The 16750-nt window shown below is 34.8% G+C and overlaps 1 protein-coding gene across 1 annotated transcript in view; it reads right to left on the bottom strand.

The window, feature by feature from the left end:
- The window catches only part of LOC140744789 (uncharacterized), a 38296-nt gene that overhangs the window by 7932 nt on the left and 13614 nt on the right, over positions 1-16750 (bottom strand). The window contains exons 2-3 of the mRNA XM_073076449.1: positions 3959-4062; positions 2823-2939 (exon numbers count right to left, since the gene is read on the bottom strand). Of these exons, the coding sequence (XP_072932550.1) occupies positions 2823-2939; positions 3959-4062 (221 nt within the window). The remainder of the gene's footprint in view (positions 1-2822; positions 2940-3958; positions 4063-16750) is intronic.

Below are 16750 nucleotides of genomic sequence, written 5' to 3'. Positions count from 1 at the left end.
CAATGTACAATCACTACCGTCCATGGATTATCATTCCGTTTAAACCCAAGTTTTGCGTAAAATCGGTCACAGATTTATTGCTACTTGTAAGGACTAAGACGGATCAAAAATGTGAATCTATCCGATCTACCTTAAGTATAGTTCGCGCCAAAATGCTTGTCCGCTCTGAAGTTGTTGCGAGCAGGTGTTGTCATACAATTTGCTACAGCGACGCGATGCATTTCTATATTCAAAGCGGACTAGCAGTTTTACGCGGACTATACCTCTTTTAAATCAGAATACAGCAGCGCTACACTGCTCTTATAAAGCAAACAGGAATGGCGATGCCTTCTACTATATGCGAACATTCTTTATATATAGTATAGTGGTACGGAACCTTTTGTATTCGACTCGCACTTATTATCGCTCGTTATTTCCAAGTTTCTTGTTAAGCATTATCGACAAAAGCCTAGTTCCGATTTTAAGTCACGCCAACTGAATGCGACACCATCCAGTGTTGAGTTCGATCCAGTTACGAGTTAATAAAAGTTATTCAAAACTTCATTTTAACTGGCACGACTTCTAATGGGTTTTTCATAGTTTGAATTGGTTTTATGAGGGAATTTTTGGCTTAAAAATATTGGCCGTAATTTTCGGATATTTAAGTCTAGGCCCCTCCATTGGTAGAACTCCAAACAATTGAGTGTTTATTGAATAAAATACAATTGAATACTGCTTCTTAATATAGTTAAATTATAATTTCAAAATAAGTAATTCCTATTTCCTTAGCTTGTTATTCTTTCTAAGATATAACTCCTAATATCATATGTAGGTATCAGGTTTATACGTATATTATTACTTTTGTCTCTCTATTAGTTTATAAAGCAGGTTTTAAAAATTATTGAACCATTCAGCGGGGACTGTGATATTCATAACTTATGTGGGTAGGCAAAATCTACGAGGAATTAACTCTATAAAACCATACAATGTTTCGCATTCGAGTTACATTGTCAATTGGATTAGAAAATTATCACTCTAGACTTTTAACACTTGTTCAACTAACCTTTGTGAAATAAAATGATTTGATATACGAGTATACTTGTATACTTATTTCAAATTATGTGAAGTCAACTTGCCAACTTGTCAGATTTTTATTAACCTGTAGTTATTGTAGATTATGGATTAATTTTTGCATATCTATTTATTAAAGAAATGAAGATGTCAAATAATCATTCGGTCACATTAAAATGTTATTAATTAACTAATTAGATGAAAAATTGCAATATTGTTGTCTTCGCTACATTTTGCGGCAAAAAAGTGCGGTGCGATAGATAATAGGAATAGATTTGTCGGGAATATATGAATAATTATGCCTTTTCCATTCGCAATCGATTGTAGTATCTTATACTAATCAATCCGATGTTGAAGTTAACACCACCACTATAGAGAAACCACAAAAAGTGCTATCTATATCTAACAGATAATAATCGATAAGCTTATTTTCAGTGGAAATTATAATTTTGAACGTTCCGAGCGCAAGTGAAGAGCACTTTTAAACAGATTAAAGCAACATGGATGAAGTACTATCGTTCGTTACTTTCCTCATTTATCAATATCATTAATGTATCTGGAAAAGCCTCGGGTGAAGCGCTAAGCCAGATTAATTGGTATCTGGCTTTAATTAAAAATGTTACTGTAATGTAAAATAAAAGATTTGACTGACTGATTAAAAAGACTGATTTAAAAGAGGTATAGTCCGCGTAAAACTGCTAGTCCGCTTTGAATATAGAAATGCATCGCGTCGCTGTAGCAAATTGTATGACAACACCTGCTCGCAACAACTTCAGAGCGGACAAGCATTTTGGCGCGAACTATACTTAATAAATAAAAGATGTATATTTATGCTGTGATATTTGTAATAGCAGTATTGAATGGTATCAATGTTACTGTTGGAATATGAATTTTAGATTTTACGTTCACTTTGGGTTATGCACGGGACTCAAACTTGGTCTTTGTAGGAAGGAAGTTTGTAGCGGATGTAAAGAAGAACTGAAGTCCTATTTAAGTTTATACCTATCTATTTTAATATCCCTAAATCTATCCGTCTATCCAGCTCCTTGCATATTTTTAAGAACCAAGTCAAGGCTCATTATTTGCAGCTTTACTTGGTTTCCTTCTTCTCTTATCCCTTCTTCCTCACAACATATTTCCTTCGTTACGTCACGTTTCCCTTTGTACCTCTATTACGCCATTTACATGTATTTATGTATATACTTTCTTTGTGTATGTGTACACCCTACCTTTTCACGATCTCATATAACTCTAACTCCATCCCAAAGGTTGTCTGGAAGAAATCGCTTCTAAGCGATAAGACCGCCTATTTGTATATTGTCTCATGTATTGTTTTATATTTTGCTTATATTTGATGTACAAATAAAGAATATGTTGTTGTTTTTGTTGTTGTTATTTTATCATTTAACGCAAGGTTATCATTCAGCGGTAACTATACAAGTACGACACTCTAACTCAAATGGTTCTGGGGTCGAATTTTGTCCTGGATCTGGGTGTTTGTAATATTGTGTGTTAAAAAAAGAAAGAAATCTCAAAGGTATGTTAAGTCTACCAATATGCACTTAGCCAGCGCGGTGGACTATAGCCTAATCCTTCTCATTCTGAGGGAGACCCGTGCCCAATAGTGAGATAATAATGGGTTGATGATAATGATGTGTTATTGACGCCCACAACACCGACTCCTTGTGTCGTTTTTACTATAGAAAATGGTTACTCCAGAAACTTTCATATCTTAATACGTAGTTTCAAATAAATATATTTTTTATTCTTACCGTACTGGTACAACCAGGGAAGTGCAGACAGATGGGATCCTCGGGCCAGTTTTTCGCTACATAAAAATGGAAGTCCCACACCTTGTTGTTAAGATATGTTTGAATCGTCTGGTGAAACTTGAAACAGAAAGAAAACGAAGTTATACTTATAAATGTTATAAAAAGTATGGATAAACTAGTGGGATTTTAAAGTGCGACACTTCACACACAGTAGTTGATGGTATACATTTTATAGCGAGCAGAATGCAGCGCCCTTTCTCACATACACGATACACGGACATGGAAACTAAAAATATATACCACCAACACGTGTTTCGTTTAAAAAGGGAACATCATAAGGGTAAGTTCACTCACATTTTTGCTACGACGGTTAATCGTTAAGTCTTAGCAAAAACGTGAGAAATTTCCGAAGAACTGAGTTACGCAACTCTTTAAAACTCGTGTTGTGCAAATATGGTTATCTTTGCCAAAAATATTGTAACTGATGGACAGTTAAGGTAAAACGTTTATAACTACTGAAACTACACTATTAACGATGCAGGTGAACAGTCTACCGTATTGATTTTGCTAAGTTACATGACACCAAGCGCCCGTAAATTTAAAGTCTAGTAATTTCCACATGATTCTATGTTATGAATATTTTTCATCCAAATGCAGAAATTACTTAATTATATAAATATGCAAAATCGAAACAGCTAAGGATTTTCTTTTTATGTTTGACAATCTTTTTTTTTGATAGTTTTTTTTATCGATAAAACATCCCTAAACTGTCTAGAATGATTAAAAGGAACGTCCGAACAGTCTGGAACACAAGACAAGAACTAGTACCTATACATTAATTATTAATTTACGCAATATCTTTTTCAGTCATATAATAATGCATGATTTACTAAATTAAAATGACATAAAATAAAAATTATTGTGGCAGAATGATTTTTAATCTGTGGTGCGGTGAGGCGCGGTGCGGCGTGGCGGGAGAAATAGAGTTTTGGCGGGAAGCTAATTGTCATAATCGTCATTGTTATAAAATATTTATGAAAATATATCATCTTCCTCTAAATGTTTCTTTTATTGTGATACACTCAAGAAATATAACTTTATATTATAATATAGGGGTACAATTATATTAGAGTTACCTTTAAAGATTCAGGCATATACTGTACTAAGATATCGGCCACCGCTGGGAGCTCGTCTTCTGTTACCAATCGGAAGTTTTTCCCCTCGGGCACGATTTCCATCTCTGTAACAAATGTAGCTTTCAGTTTTCATGTTAAGGATATTATTGAACGTTTGTGTATAGGTTATGAATATTGTAATAATTTATATGTAGATTTATGCAGGCTGTATTGATGCGTTAAATTTGTTATAAAAAATATAACCCTGTGGGCTCAATGAAGTATGGTAAGTATGGTAGAAACATAGACGTCAGGTTTTAGAAATAGCTTATATGATGGTACTATAGATAAGTACAGATATCTCACCGCCTTGTAATTGAAGGAAGCCATTATTTGACTTAAACGGCTGACGATTCTGTCAGCCGTTTAATGGCTGTCATGGTGTAATTTACGCGGAACAATGCCGACATGCGCAGTTAATTTATATAAAAACACGAAATCGAAGAAAAAGTGCGGAGAAATATCGTCTCATTCGTAAATGATCTAAAAACTAATTTTTTTTAATATTTTTCAAACACGAAAATAGATGACAGTGACAACGAAATTGTCAAAATTGGTTACATTTCTTGTTATCAGTGAGTAATCTTTACTAATCTATGGATGGTATTATTCGATATTATTTACAGGATATTTATTAATTGTAAAAGATTATTTGTATTGCTGTAATACATTATATACTACATTGACATAGAATATTTTAATTATTGTTATTTCTTCTTTATTGTTAAATGTTACAACTTTACGAACGAACTTTACGAACTTTTTATTGCTGCCAACGAATGGAGCTATTATTAATAATGTGTATTAAATTATTATACAGGTGGTAGGTCATTTTGTGGTTTGACTCTGGAGATACGACTGTATGGAGATACGACGAAGACTGTCTAACCGATTTCTGCCTAATAACGGAAGTGTTGAATGCCGCTGTTTTCCGTTGTGGCAAGGGAGACATACTTAATTGTCCGAGGTGTTCCTTCCGAGGGTTTACCCAAGGCCTTAGTCCTTTGGGGCAGCAACGCATCTGAGACCAACCTTAGATAGGACTCTAATCTTATCTACAGTTGATAAAAGATGTCCATGAGCGGCAGTGGCCACTTACTATCAGGAGAAGTCCAACCTGATGGGCTTCTTAAAATAAATTCAAATTCTTTCTAGATAATAAAGATTTTAAAATTAAGTATTTGAAAGAAACAACGTAAGAAATAAAAGATATGTTGGTGACTTGCAAAATGTTATTTAAAATGTTTGTACATAAAAATAAAACTAAACATCATCCACGTCTTTTATGCAACAAAAGAAGTAAAAAGAAAAGCGAGTTCTTCAAGAAAGTTTTCCCTCAAAGCCTAATGCGGTGTTGATTCCTTTGATGTTGCGGACGTCTCTAGGCCTTTTCCGTGAGGCGGACCGTGAACTCTAGTATTTAAACTAGATACATAGGTTTTAAAGTTTTTGCATTTATAGATATCATAGCATGAAGCTATTACGATTTGTTATCGCCAACAATCTTATTGTACGTTCCCACTACTGTCGCCCATGGACATCTGTAATCAACCCCAGATAGGATTAGATATTCCTACCTGAGGTCGGCCACAGGACTAAACTGGAACGCCTCGGAAAAGTCTATCTCCCTTACCACACCCTTCGAAACGGAACACAGCAACGCTTAACACTGCTGTTATTAGGTAGAAATAGGTGTGGCGGTGGTGCCGCCGGAGTCGAACCACAAAGGATTCTACCACCTTCGAAACTAAGATGTTGTAAGGGAGAGACAGTAATATTAGGTATTCCAACTTAGTCTTCAGTGGTAGCACTGTGGTCAATATCAGGTAAATCTTCAATCTTATCTGTAATTGATCACGTAAATGACGATGTAAATTGACGGCAATGGTCACTTATTGGTTGTTATTTATACTAAGACCACAATCCACCATGCGGTCTATGTGCAAGATTCATGTTTGTGAACATCCATTGTTATCATCATCAACCCATTACTTCCCCACTGCTGAGCACCGGTCTCCTCTCAGAATGAGAAGATTTAAGTGCGGCTTGGTAGAGTTTGAAATTTTTGTTTAAGGTCTCTAATGCACGTTTCCTAATGATGTTTCTCTTTACCTTTGAAGCAAGTGATAATGAATCTCTACTACAACAAAGAATATGCTATAAAAATCAAAGATGCGTGCCTAGAATTCAAACTTGGGCCCCCCGATTTAGACGGCAAATTTCAACCACTACACTAAACCACTACACTAAAACATCACATGATATTAGGGTAAATTATTACATTGAGGCTAGGGAATTGTCAGCTGCCGTTAAAACTGAACAATACCCGATAGCAGTAAATATATTATGCATGTGGAATTTCAGAGCCTTGCGGCCTGTTTGGCCGTATATAAACTTCCTTTGTTCCACGGGTCAAGGCCTCGTTGGTGCACGCGATGCAAGTACAATGCAAATTGGCTAATATAGTAGTGACATATGATGCTAATGTCATGTTAGCCTGGTACGTAAAGCTAGTTATGCGGCTATGTTTTGTTAAAACAGGTATCAATTTTGGTATCTATAATTGGCATCTAACAAAAACAGGTATCTATAATTGGCATGCCCACGTGCCCAATACTAATAGTGTAATAATTATAGAAAGAATTGTGTGTACTGCTGTTGTCGTGAAAATAAATAAATAAATTTTAATACCAGTAAAAAGATCAAGTGGTATAAAATTGCTTTTTTATTCTACGATTAATAGACTTGATAAACTTTTCAAAATATTTTTTATAATACTGATTGTAGGTGTCTATATTCCTCAAGAGTGAAAAAAATGTCACAGTCGCACATCTTTTTGAAAATTCAGAGGTACGTGCCTGGGATTCGAACCTCAGGCCCTCAGATGGAAAGGCCTAATTTTAAAACGCTAAGCTAACTGCATTATTACTTTACTTTCTATTTTATAAAAAAAATATATTGTTTTTCTTGTTCTGTGTTAAGTAAATTTAATTTCGGATTAGTTTCATATGATCATAAGCTAATATGACTACTAAGCTCAAGAGGATTCCTCGTTCATTCGCTAATTTCAAGACATGACGTCGTATCGTCATAGCGAAGTTATAAATCCAGATTATTAGACATCTGAGTCATAAAACCTACGTTTATTAGAAGTTAATTAATATCAACAATATTATTTATATGAATAGAAGCACTGACGTAATAACTTTTTTTTATAATATAGGAGTAGCAGACGAGCATGCAGTCCACCTGATGGTAAGTGGCTACTGCCGCCCATGTACATCTGTAATCAACCTCAGATAAGGTTAGATATTCCTATCAGAGGACGTCCTCGGAAAAGTATGCCTCGTTACACAGCAGCGCTTAATAAACATTATATACCTATCACATAAGAGAGTGTTTCCTAGAATATTCCTTATAAAAAGTAATAAAAATAACATTTACATTGTAAGTTCATGTAAACTTTCGTTTGAAGCGTTCACATTGCCGATAAAGTTTCAAACTTCTTAAGAAATGTAGCAATATAACTTTTGATTGAAATAATTAAGATGCTTATGAAGTTTACAACTTCAATATTGTTTTAAGTATTGTTTTAGGTACTGTCTAAGTTATAGTTTTATATGGAAGTTCACTTGCGTTATTTTTCTAAAAGTACCCTTTCGTTATTCTTAACTACTTTTATTTTATAAGCTACAAGTAGCAAATTAGAGATGTAGATATTATTTGTATTTTTATTAAATTAATCCAATTACTTTAATAAAAAACTTATGTTAATACATAAACGTGTACTATTAATGCATATTTTAAATGTAAGCACAACAACACAGATGTAGATGTGCAATTGAAATAAATAGTTATAAACCTTTTGATTGAATTTTCCCGTTTGCAATGTAAACAAACAACAACAAATGTAGCATATTTTACTCCCATAATTTAAATAAATTCACTTACATATGTTAAGATCATATGATAGTACAAACATAATTGTATACGTTTGTAAATCGCAGTCTGGTAAAAAGATTTATTATCCTGCATCATATTTTATTTATAGCTAGTTTGTCACAGGCGAATTAATTTGTTCAAAATATTTTTTCATAAATAAATGTAGAATATTTTAGATTATAAGCGTGTACATTTTTTCTGCGTTCTGTTATTTGAACCTGAATGCCAACAAAATAAAGCCAGTGATTTTAAACAAATAATAACTCATTTTGATGATTGATTATATATAAAATGTTGAAAAATAACCGATTAATGGACTAATGCCGAATAGTTGTAACACGCAATAGCGTGATAATTATAATTCTGTAAAAATGCTCGCTTAAGGGCCCTTGCCAGGTAGGTACGCAGTACCTACATATTACAATAATTGGTTTACAAGAAGTATTGGTTTATAAGAAGTATTCATTAATTCATGGACCTTCATCATTTCATTATCCATTTATCATCCACATATTACTGTATCATTCTCGGAGTCAGTGGGTCATAGTACTGATAGTCTATCGCGCTAGCCAAATGCGGATTGGTAGATTTTGAATTACCTTGAGAACTTTTTTAAGGACTCTTAGCTAAAACAATAAGCAGGTGATAATTAATTTGTAATACGCACATAACTTTCAAAAATCAGAGCTTGGTATGAACCCGGAAGCCTGCTATAGAAGTCGAGTTTCTAATCACTCGACTATCGCTGCTATTATCCATTAATATTCCTATTCTAGTCATATTGAAGTTATTGCATTCTTGAGTTCTTTTATTTATCAGTCAACCTGGTGGAGGGATCGACCTAAATTCCTCTTCGTAAGTTGAAGTCATCATCCCAGAATATTTCTTGCCTGTGCTATAAATTCTCCAGTATTCTTATTATTACTTTTCGGTTGCGTGCAAAGTCTTATGATTATTTTGTCTAATAGTTTATTATTTCTATTGTTGTTGTTCTATTCAAATTCTTTTAATATATTTAAACAATCTTACTGTGATAAATAATCAAAATAATAAAAAAAAAATATGAATTTAATTATGTCATAATATGTATATCAAAACTAATAAGCTGTGTTGCGGTAAAGTACAAATAAAACTTGAGTACGGATCTTGGAATGTTACTAATAAAAGTGGCTACGAGCCTCTCGCTACGGTCGTCTACGAAAACGTGTAGCGGCGTCTACGACTTCGTGAATGCTGTACGACAAGACAAATTGTATTAATTTATCTTTCTAAGAAGCTTATTTTTGGTTTATTTTTATATAAGGTAATTCGTAAAAATATACAAAACAAAAATTTACATGTTTGTAACGTTACAAAGGCTTTTGTAATATTATAAAGTTATATGCTTATTTATAAAAAAAAAAACATAAAACATACAAGAAACTGTACATAGTTACTCTCTCTTACACTAAAATTTATCGCCAAAAACGTAACCAAATGAAGCAACGACGAAATTGAAAAATTCCTGTTGGCGTCCATCCATAATTTGATAAAAGGTAGCTTCGCATATTCGGTGTCCGTCCTCAATATATAGTACATACTAGTATGTAGTACCTACTAGTAGGAACTACGTATTACATATGTAGCTAACATGAACCAAATGTACTCCTGTCTGCAACTGCATCCGACGTTTGCCCTTGGCCCTACAAAGACACTGCAGTAGCTCTCCAATTCTGCAGATTCGATTAATTAATTTTATGAAAATTCATTTCCATACAGGGTGTGCACTTTCAGTTGGTATGTAGCAGATATCATACATAAGTTAAAGTTACTAAACGGCTTCTGCCGTAAATCATGACCATAACTTGCCTTTTTGTAGAACTATTGCAGTAGCTGTCAAGAAATTTTATCGTAAGTTAATTTAATGTAACACAGTTTGACCACCATACCGTAAAAATGTATCAAATACTAGGACTAGTTACAGATACAAGTCGGTTTCTGCTGTTGCGTTTGACTCTGCAGAACAACGGCAGTACTCGTAGCTGCTAAATTCTGCCGTAAATAAACCTCAAGAAACTAAATTCTGCCTCTATGCCATGTATTTGCTATCATTAAGCATGAATTACATACCATGCATACAGGTTTGAGTTAAAAACATTGTCGCAGAAAATAACTCGCCCTGACTGACCATCACCCGCCCTTGACTCTGCAGAACTACTGCAGTGGCTGCCTAATGGATTCTGCCGTATATTAATTTAATGAAACGCTGTCTCGACTCTATACGGCACATCCGCTCTCAGTAGATATGTAGCAAATAGTTGCTAAACTTTGCCAGACATTTATGAAATGAAACGCATTTCCTGTATATGCGGTGAAGTCGTTCGTAATAGGGATGTATGTATACATGATTACAAATGAATCCTAGGCGCTGCAGAATGATTGCAGTGGCTTTCCAATTTTGTCACCTTCATCATGAAATGAAATGAAATATACTTATTTTGTATAGATCTGCGGAGGCACTTACAAATTGTCAGTTACAATATTTTTTATGCTGTACTTATATCATCTTTTAGGAGTAGGTTTAAGTCACAATACATTACGCACATTTCATGCACCTTTAGTAACTTTTTTTAGAGAGCTCTCAATCATCTAGTTCTCGTTTAGTTTAATTTCTTTTTATATATACTATACATTTTTTGTCTGTACGTAGTAATAAACGATTTTCAACAACTGAAAAACCAGAGATACGCTCCCGAGATTTGGCCCGCAATGTCAGGCCGAAATTAATACCATTTATCATCTTTACGCTTATCTCTGCTGTTTCTGCCGTATATTAATCGAATGAAACACAGTTTGGTCTCTATACGGTATACGCTTTCAGTATGTATGTAGCATATATGAGTTTGCGTGAATAAAGCCGGCTCCTGTCGTGCCGCGCCCGTCGCTCGCCCTTGACTCTGCAGAACCACTGCAGTAGGTGTCAATCGATCTAGACAAACTAACTTTTGAATCTGAATTTTGTGTTTTTTACACGCTTTTCTTTACTTCATGTTTCTAACAAACTGAGGTAGGAATCACACCTAAGTAATAATTTTTAAGTACTAAAGTTAGTGTATTGTTTTCAAACTTTGCATAAATATTCTGTTATTAAAGTAGAAAATTTTTGGACAAATCCGACTAAAGCATTCAGGATACTAGTTATAACAGAGTTTTTAAGTAATTAATAATCTGTTATACACAAAAAAAATATGAGGTAGGAATGCTTTAGGCCAAATCGTAGAGTTATGTAACTTTTCATATGTATCTTTATTTAAATGTAGAGAAGATTTATATTACAAATGTTTGAAATACTTTATAGCTTTCCCACTTTCACGTCGGCTTATAAGGTTTTAGCTTACGTGAGTAGGATTGGTTCGGACACAGCTGCCCTTGAGCCACTGCAGTAGCTCTCCTATCGATCTGACTAAACGCACGATACTTTCTACTTGAAATTTTGATACGTTATACAAGCGACACGTGTCGCTTATTACCTGAGCTACTACGAATCTTACTACTAGTACGGGAAATAAATATACCAGTTTTAGTACTATTCATTAATGACAATAGTAGTGATAGCTTAGCGGATGAAAGATTGCACTCTCATTTGGGGGTCCTAGGTTTAAAGGCGTGAAGTTCAAAGTATTCCTGATTTTTCAGTTATGTACTTATTACACATTAATTATCACTTGCTTAAACGGCGAATAAAAACATTGCGCGGAAACATACATGCGAGTTCTTCAAAAAAGTTCTCAGAGGTGTATGAAGCACGGTGGACTATGACGTGAACCGCTCTTTGGGAGCTCGTGCCCAGCTGGACAATGATGAGTCGACGATAACCATTCCTAATTAAGGAAAATATTAATAAGATGGATTTGCGTAAGCCGCATATAGTTTTTTTGTGCAACAGGAAAAAGTTGTCTTGAAAAATATTCTATGAAACATACCTGTTTCTTATGCTATGCAGACTGGGACAGCCAACAATGACAGAAAAGTACGAACTGCACCACCAATAACTGCAATAGCTACTCGTACAACTGTAATTAAATTACCCGTTACTAGTGGTAAAATTGGATACACGGGTAAAAACCATGGTAAAATTGTTTGTAACACGTAAAAAACCGTTTAACCTAGCCAGTACACGCTCCAAATATTGCAATATCGGTTGATCTCAATTTGTGTGGTGCTTTCCGCTCACTGCGTACCGAAATATCATTTCGAGAGCCAATCTCACGTAGTCCAACGAATTTACTAGGTTTTACCTGACTTTTTATAATATAGGAGTAACAGACGAGCATGCAGTTCACCTGATTGTAAGTGGCTACTGGCGCCCATGGACATCTGTCAAACCCAGATAGGATTAGATTCATACAAGGTCGGCCACAGATGCGCCGCTTACCCTGAGGACTAAGCTGGAACGCCTTGAGAAAGTATGTCCCCCTTACCACACCCTTCAAACCAGAACACAGCAGCGCTTAACCGCGGAGGGTAATGTTTTTCAACCGTGTATGTGTCATTTTTGTAACGCTCAAAAAATTGAAACAGCTGACGGATTATAATATATGAGTTGTCGTTGATTTGTGTAAATTGTGGGAGTGACTTAGGCTTTATTACTATTGTTTTCGGATAATTATTTTAAAGCAGCCGGATTTTTAGTTATTATACTTGGTAAATATTATTTTCGTTTGAATTAGTCGATATAACTTATCCACAACTATACACATAGATACAATTAAAACCGATTTATGTTTTGATCTCGTGAAAATTATAAGGACAAGTGTGAAGGAGGCATTCGTTTTAAACTTAAATTATAATAATTTACAGAGATTATAAAGAGTTATTCATGTGTATATAAATGATGTTCTTATTTGTAGATTTACATTGAATACCAAGCCCTGTTAAATGCGAATGACCGCTCATTTCATGTCAATTTCTAAATTATTATTCCATTCCACCTTTGCGCACGGAATTTTCTAATTAGAATTTCGTTGTTACTAATCAGCGGTAGGTACTTGATCATTTGAGGTTATGAACCTGCGAAATATTGCTTTAAAAGAAGGTTAATAAAATTAAGCGTAGGAATATACTAAGAATCAAGTTAATATAAAATTATAAACAACACTAATAAAAACCTTATTCTAAGAATCTTATGCTAGAAGTATAATTGTAATTTCAGTCTTCACATTTGATATTTCTAAGAAATATGATTATTAAATTTATATATTTAAACATCTGTGTTCCGGGTTCGATCCCCGGTCAGGCAAACATGTTAGTGTTGATAAATTTAGTCATGTTTGGCTGAGTCTAATTCTGAGTGTTTGTGTATGAGTCTTTATGATTATGTTTTTAATTATGTATATTGTAGTGTATTGTATTGTTTTGAAGGTGGTAGAACCCTTTGTGGTTCGACTCCGGCGGCACCACCGCCACACCTATTTCTACCTAATAACAGCAGTGTTAGGCGCTGCTGTGTTCCGGTTTGAAGGGTGTGGTAAGGGAGACAGACTTTTCCGAGGCGTTCCAGCTTAGTCCTCAGGGGTAGCGGCGCATCAGTTGCCGACCTCAGATAGGAATATCTAATCCTATCTGGGGTTGATTACAGATGTCCATGGGCGGCAGTAGCCACTTACGATCGGGTGGACTGCATGCTCGTCTGCTACTCCTATAATATAAAAAAAAAAATTGTAGTGTGAACCTGAAAGTGTTGAAGACCTTATTTATACCTATTTATTTACCTGTTTTAATAGTGAAGAAAGTCATTGTCACACGCACGTCATAGTGATATTTAATCGTACATACATACATCATAATCAAGTATTCAATGGACACTTAAAAATTATATTAAAGTCTTTAAAAAGTTTGAGCAAATATATTTACTTAATGCGATCTAGCTGATCTCTAAGATTGACTTAACTTGAAGTCAGAAGTAGGTTGGCGTACTTTCCGGGCTAATTTAATATAACTCAGATTCAAGGATTCTGACTGCTAACTTTATCAAAGTTCATGTACTATCCTACTCTTTAACTGATCTAAGTGTTAATTAAATTTTAACATTTCTCTTTGAGTTGCAATAATTTGCGATTTGGTCGGAATATTGCTCGAAATTGAACCTTAAAAGGTTGACCTTTGTGACATCCGTGATATGATTTACGTCATAATATAGCTGTTCTTTATGATTTGTTCTACTTTTAGAGTATTAGGAGTACTTCGTAACGTCATATTCAAGTATTTGAAAATGGTAGGACACGTACCGTTCGACCGGGAAGGTACCAACTACCACCACGACTCCTACTTCTAACGTGGAAGGTGGTGGAAAGCGACAAACCGATGTACCTCCTTACCACCACCTTCAACCTTTGCGCACGGATATGTATCTATGCAATGAAAACATATTAATAATTATAAGACAAATCATGTGTTTTACTCAAAACTGTTAAATTATATCCCAAATTAAATCTTGCAAGAACAAACGTAGAAAGAACAAGAATACGAAAACTGCGAAGGCTGCTTTCAGGAACACTTTCAACGAATTTGCCAACGAACGAGGCGAAACCGTACAAAGTTTTAAGTATTAAGTAAGAATTTTAACCGTCAGACATTTCCCTATTTCGAAACTTTGCGATTTTTGAAGCGCAAAGTTTATAGAGCCTCATTACGTTACTTGCAACCTGTTTCTTATGCTATGCAGACTGGGACAGCCAACAATGACAGAAAAGTACGAACTGCACCACCAATAACTGCAATAGCTACTCGTACAACTGTAATTAAATTACCCGTTACTAGTGGTAAAATTGGATACACGGGTAAAAACCATGGTAAAATTGTTTGTAACACGTAAAAAACCGTTTAACCTAGCCAGTACACGCTCCAAATATTGCAATATCGGTTGATCTCAATTTGTGTGGTGCTTTCCGCTCACTGCGTACCGAAATATCATTTCGAGAGCCAATCTCACGTAGTCCAACGAATTTACTAGGTTTTACCTGACTTTTTATAATATAGGAGTAACAGACGAGCATGCAGTTCACCTGATTGTAAGTGGCTACTGGCGCCCATGGACATCTGTCAAACCCAGATAGGATTAGATTCATACAAGGTCGGCCACAGATGCGCCGCTTACCCTGAGGACTAAGCTGGAACGCCTTGAGAAAGTATGTCCCCCTTACCACACCCTTCAAACCAGAACACAGCAGCGCTTAACCGCGGAGGGTAATGTTTTTCAACCGTGTATGTGTCATTTTTGTAACGCTCAAAAAATTGAAACAGCTGACGGATTATAATATATGAGTTGTCGTTGATTTGTGTAAATTGTGGGAGTGACTTAGGCTTTATTACTATTGTTTTCGGATAATTATTTTAAAGCAGCCGGATTTTTAGTTATTATACTTGGTAAATATTATTTTCGTTTGAATTAGTCGATATAACTTATCCACAACTATACACATAGATACAATTAAAACCGATTTATGTTTTGATCTCGTGAAAATTATAAGGACAAGTGTGAAGGAGGCATTCGTTTTAAACTTAAATTATAATAATTTACAGAGATTATAAAGAGTTATTCATGTGTATATAAATGATGTTCTTATTTGTAGATTTACATTGAATACCAAGCCCTGTTAAATGCGAATGACCGCTCATTTCATGTCAATTTCTAAATTATTATTCCATTCCACCTTTGCGCACGGAATTTTCTAATTAGAATTTCGTTGTTACTAATCAGCGGTAGGTACTTGATCATTTGAGGTTATGAACCTGCGAAATATTGCTTTAAAAGAAGGTTAATAAAATTAAGCGTAGGAATATACTAAGAATCAAGTTAATATAAAATTATAAACAACACTAATAAAAACCTTATTCTAAGAATCTTATGCTAGAAGTATAATTGTAATTTCAGTCTTCACATTTGATATTTCTAAGAAATATGATTATTAAATTTATATATTTAAACATCTGTGTTCCGGGTTCGATCCCCGGTCAGGCAAACATGTTAGTGTTGATAAATTTAGTCATGTTTGGCTGAGTCTAATTCTGAGTGTTTGTGTATGAGTCTTTATGATTATGTTTTTAATTATGTATATTGTAGTGTATTGTATTGTTTTGAAGGTGGTAGAACCCTTTGTGGTTCGACTCCGGCGGCACCACCGCCACACCTATTTCTACCTAATAACAGCAGTGTTAGGCGCTGCTGTGTTCCGGTTTGAAGGGTGTGGTAAGGGAGACAGACTTTTCCGAGGCGTTCCAGCTTAGTCCTCAGGGGTAGCGGCGCATCAGTTGCCGACCTCAGATAGGAATATCTAATCCTATCTGGGGTTGATTACAGATGTCCATGGGCGGCAGTAGCCACTTACGATCGGGTGGACTGCATGCTCGTCTGCTACTCCTATAATATAAAAAAAAAAATTGTAGTGTGAACCTGAAAGTGTTGAAGACCTTATTTATACCTATTTATTTACCTGTTTTAATAGTGAAGAAAGTCATTGTCACACGCACGTCATAGTGATATTTAATCGTACATACATACATCATAATCAAGTATTCAATGGACACTTAAAAATTATATTAAAGTCTTTAAAAAGTTTGAGCAAATATATTTACTTAATGCGATCTAGCTGATCTCTAAGATTGACTTAACTTGAAGTCAGAAGTAGGTTGGCGTACTTTCCGGGCTAATTTAATATAACTCAGATTCAAGGATTCTGACTGCTAACTTTATCAAAGTTCATGTACTATCCTACTCTTTAACTGATCTAAGTGTTAATTAAATTTTAACATTTCTCTTTGAGTTGCAATAAT

This window comes from Epargyreus clarus, unplaced genomic scaffold (assembly GCF_041222505.1).
Source record: "Epargyreus clarus isolate Ecla_fem2 unplaced genomic scaffold, WU_Ecla_fem_2.2 ptg000009l, whole genome shotgun sequence".
Lineage (NCBI taxonomy): Eukaryota > Metazoa > Arthropoda > Insecta > Lepidoptera > Hesperiidae > Epargyreus > Epargyreus clarus.
Note: the sequence above shows the minus strand (reverse complement) of the source record. Positions and strands in the feature narration are given on the sequence as shown.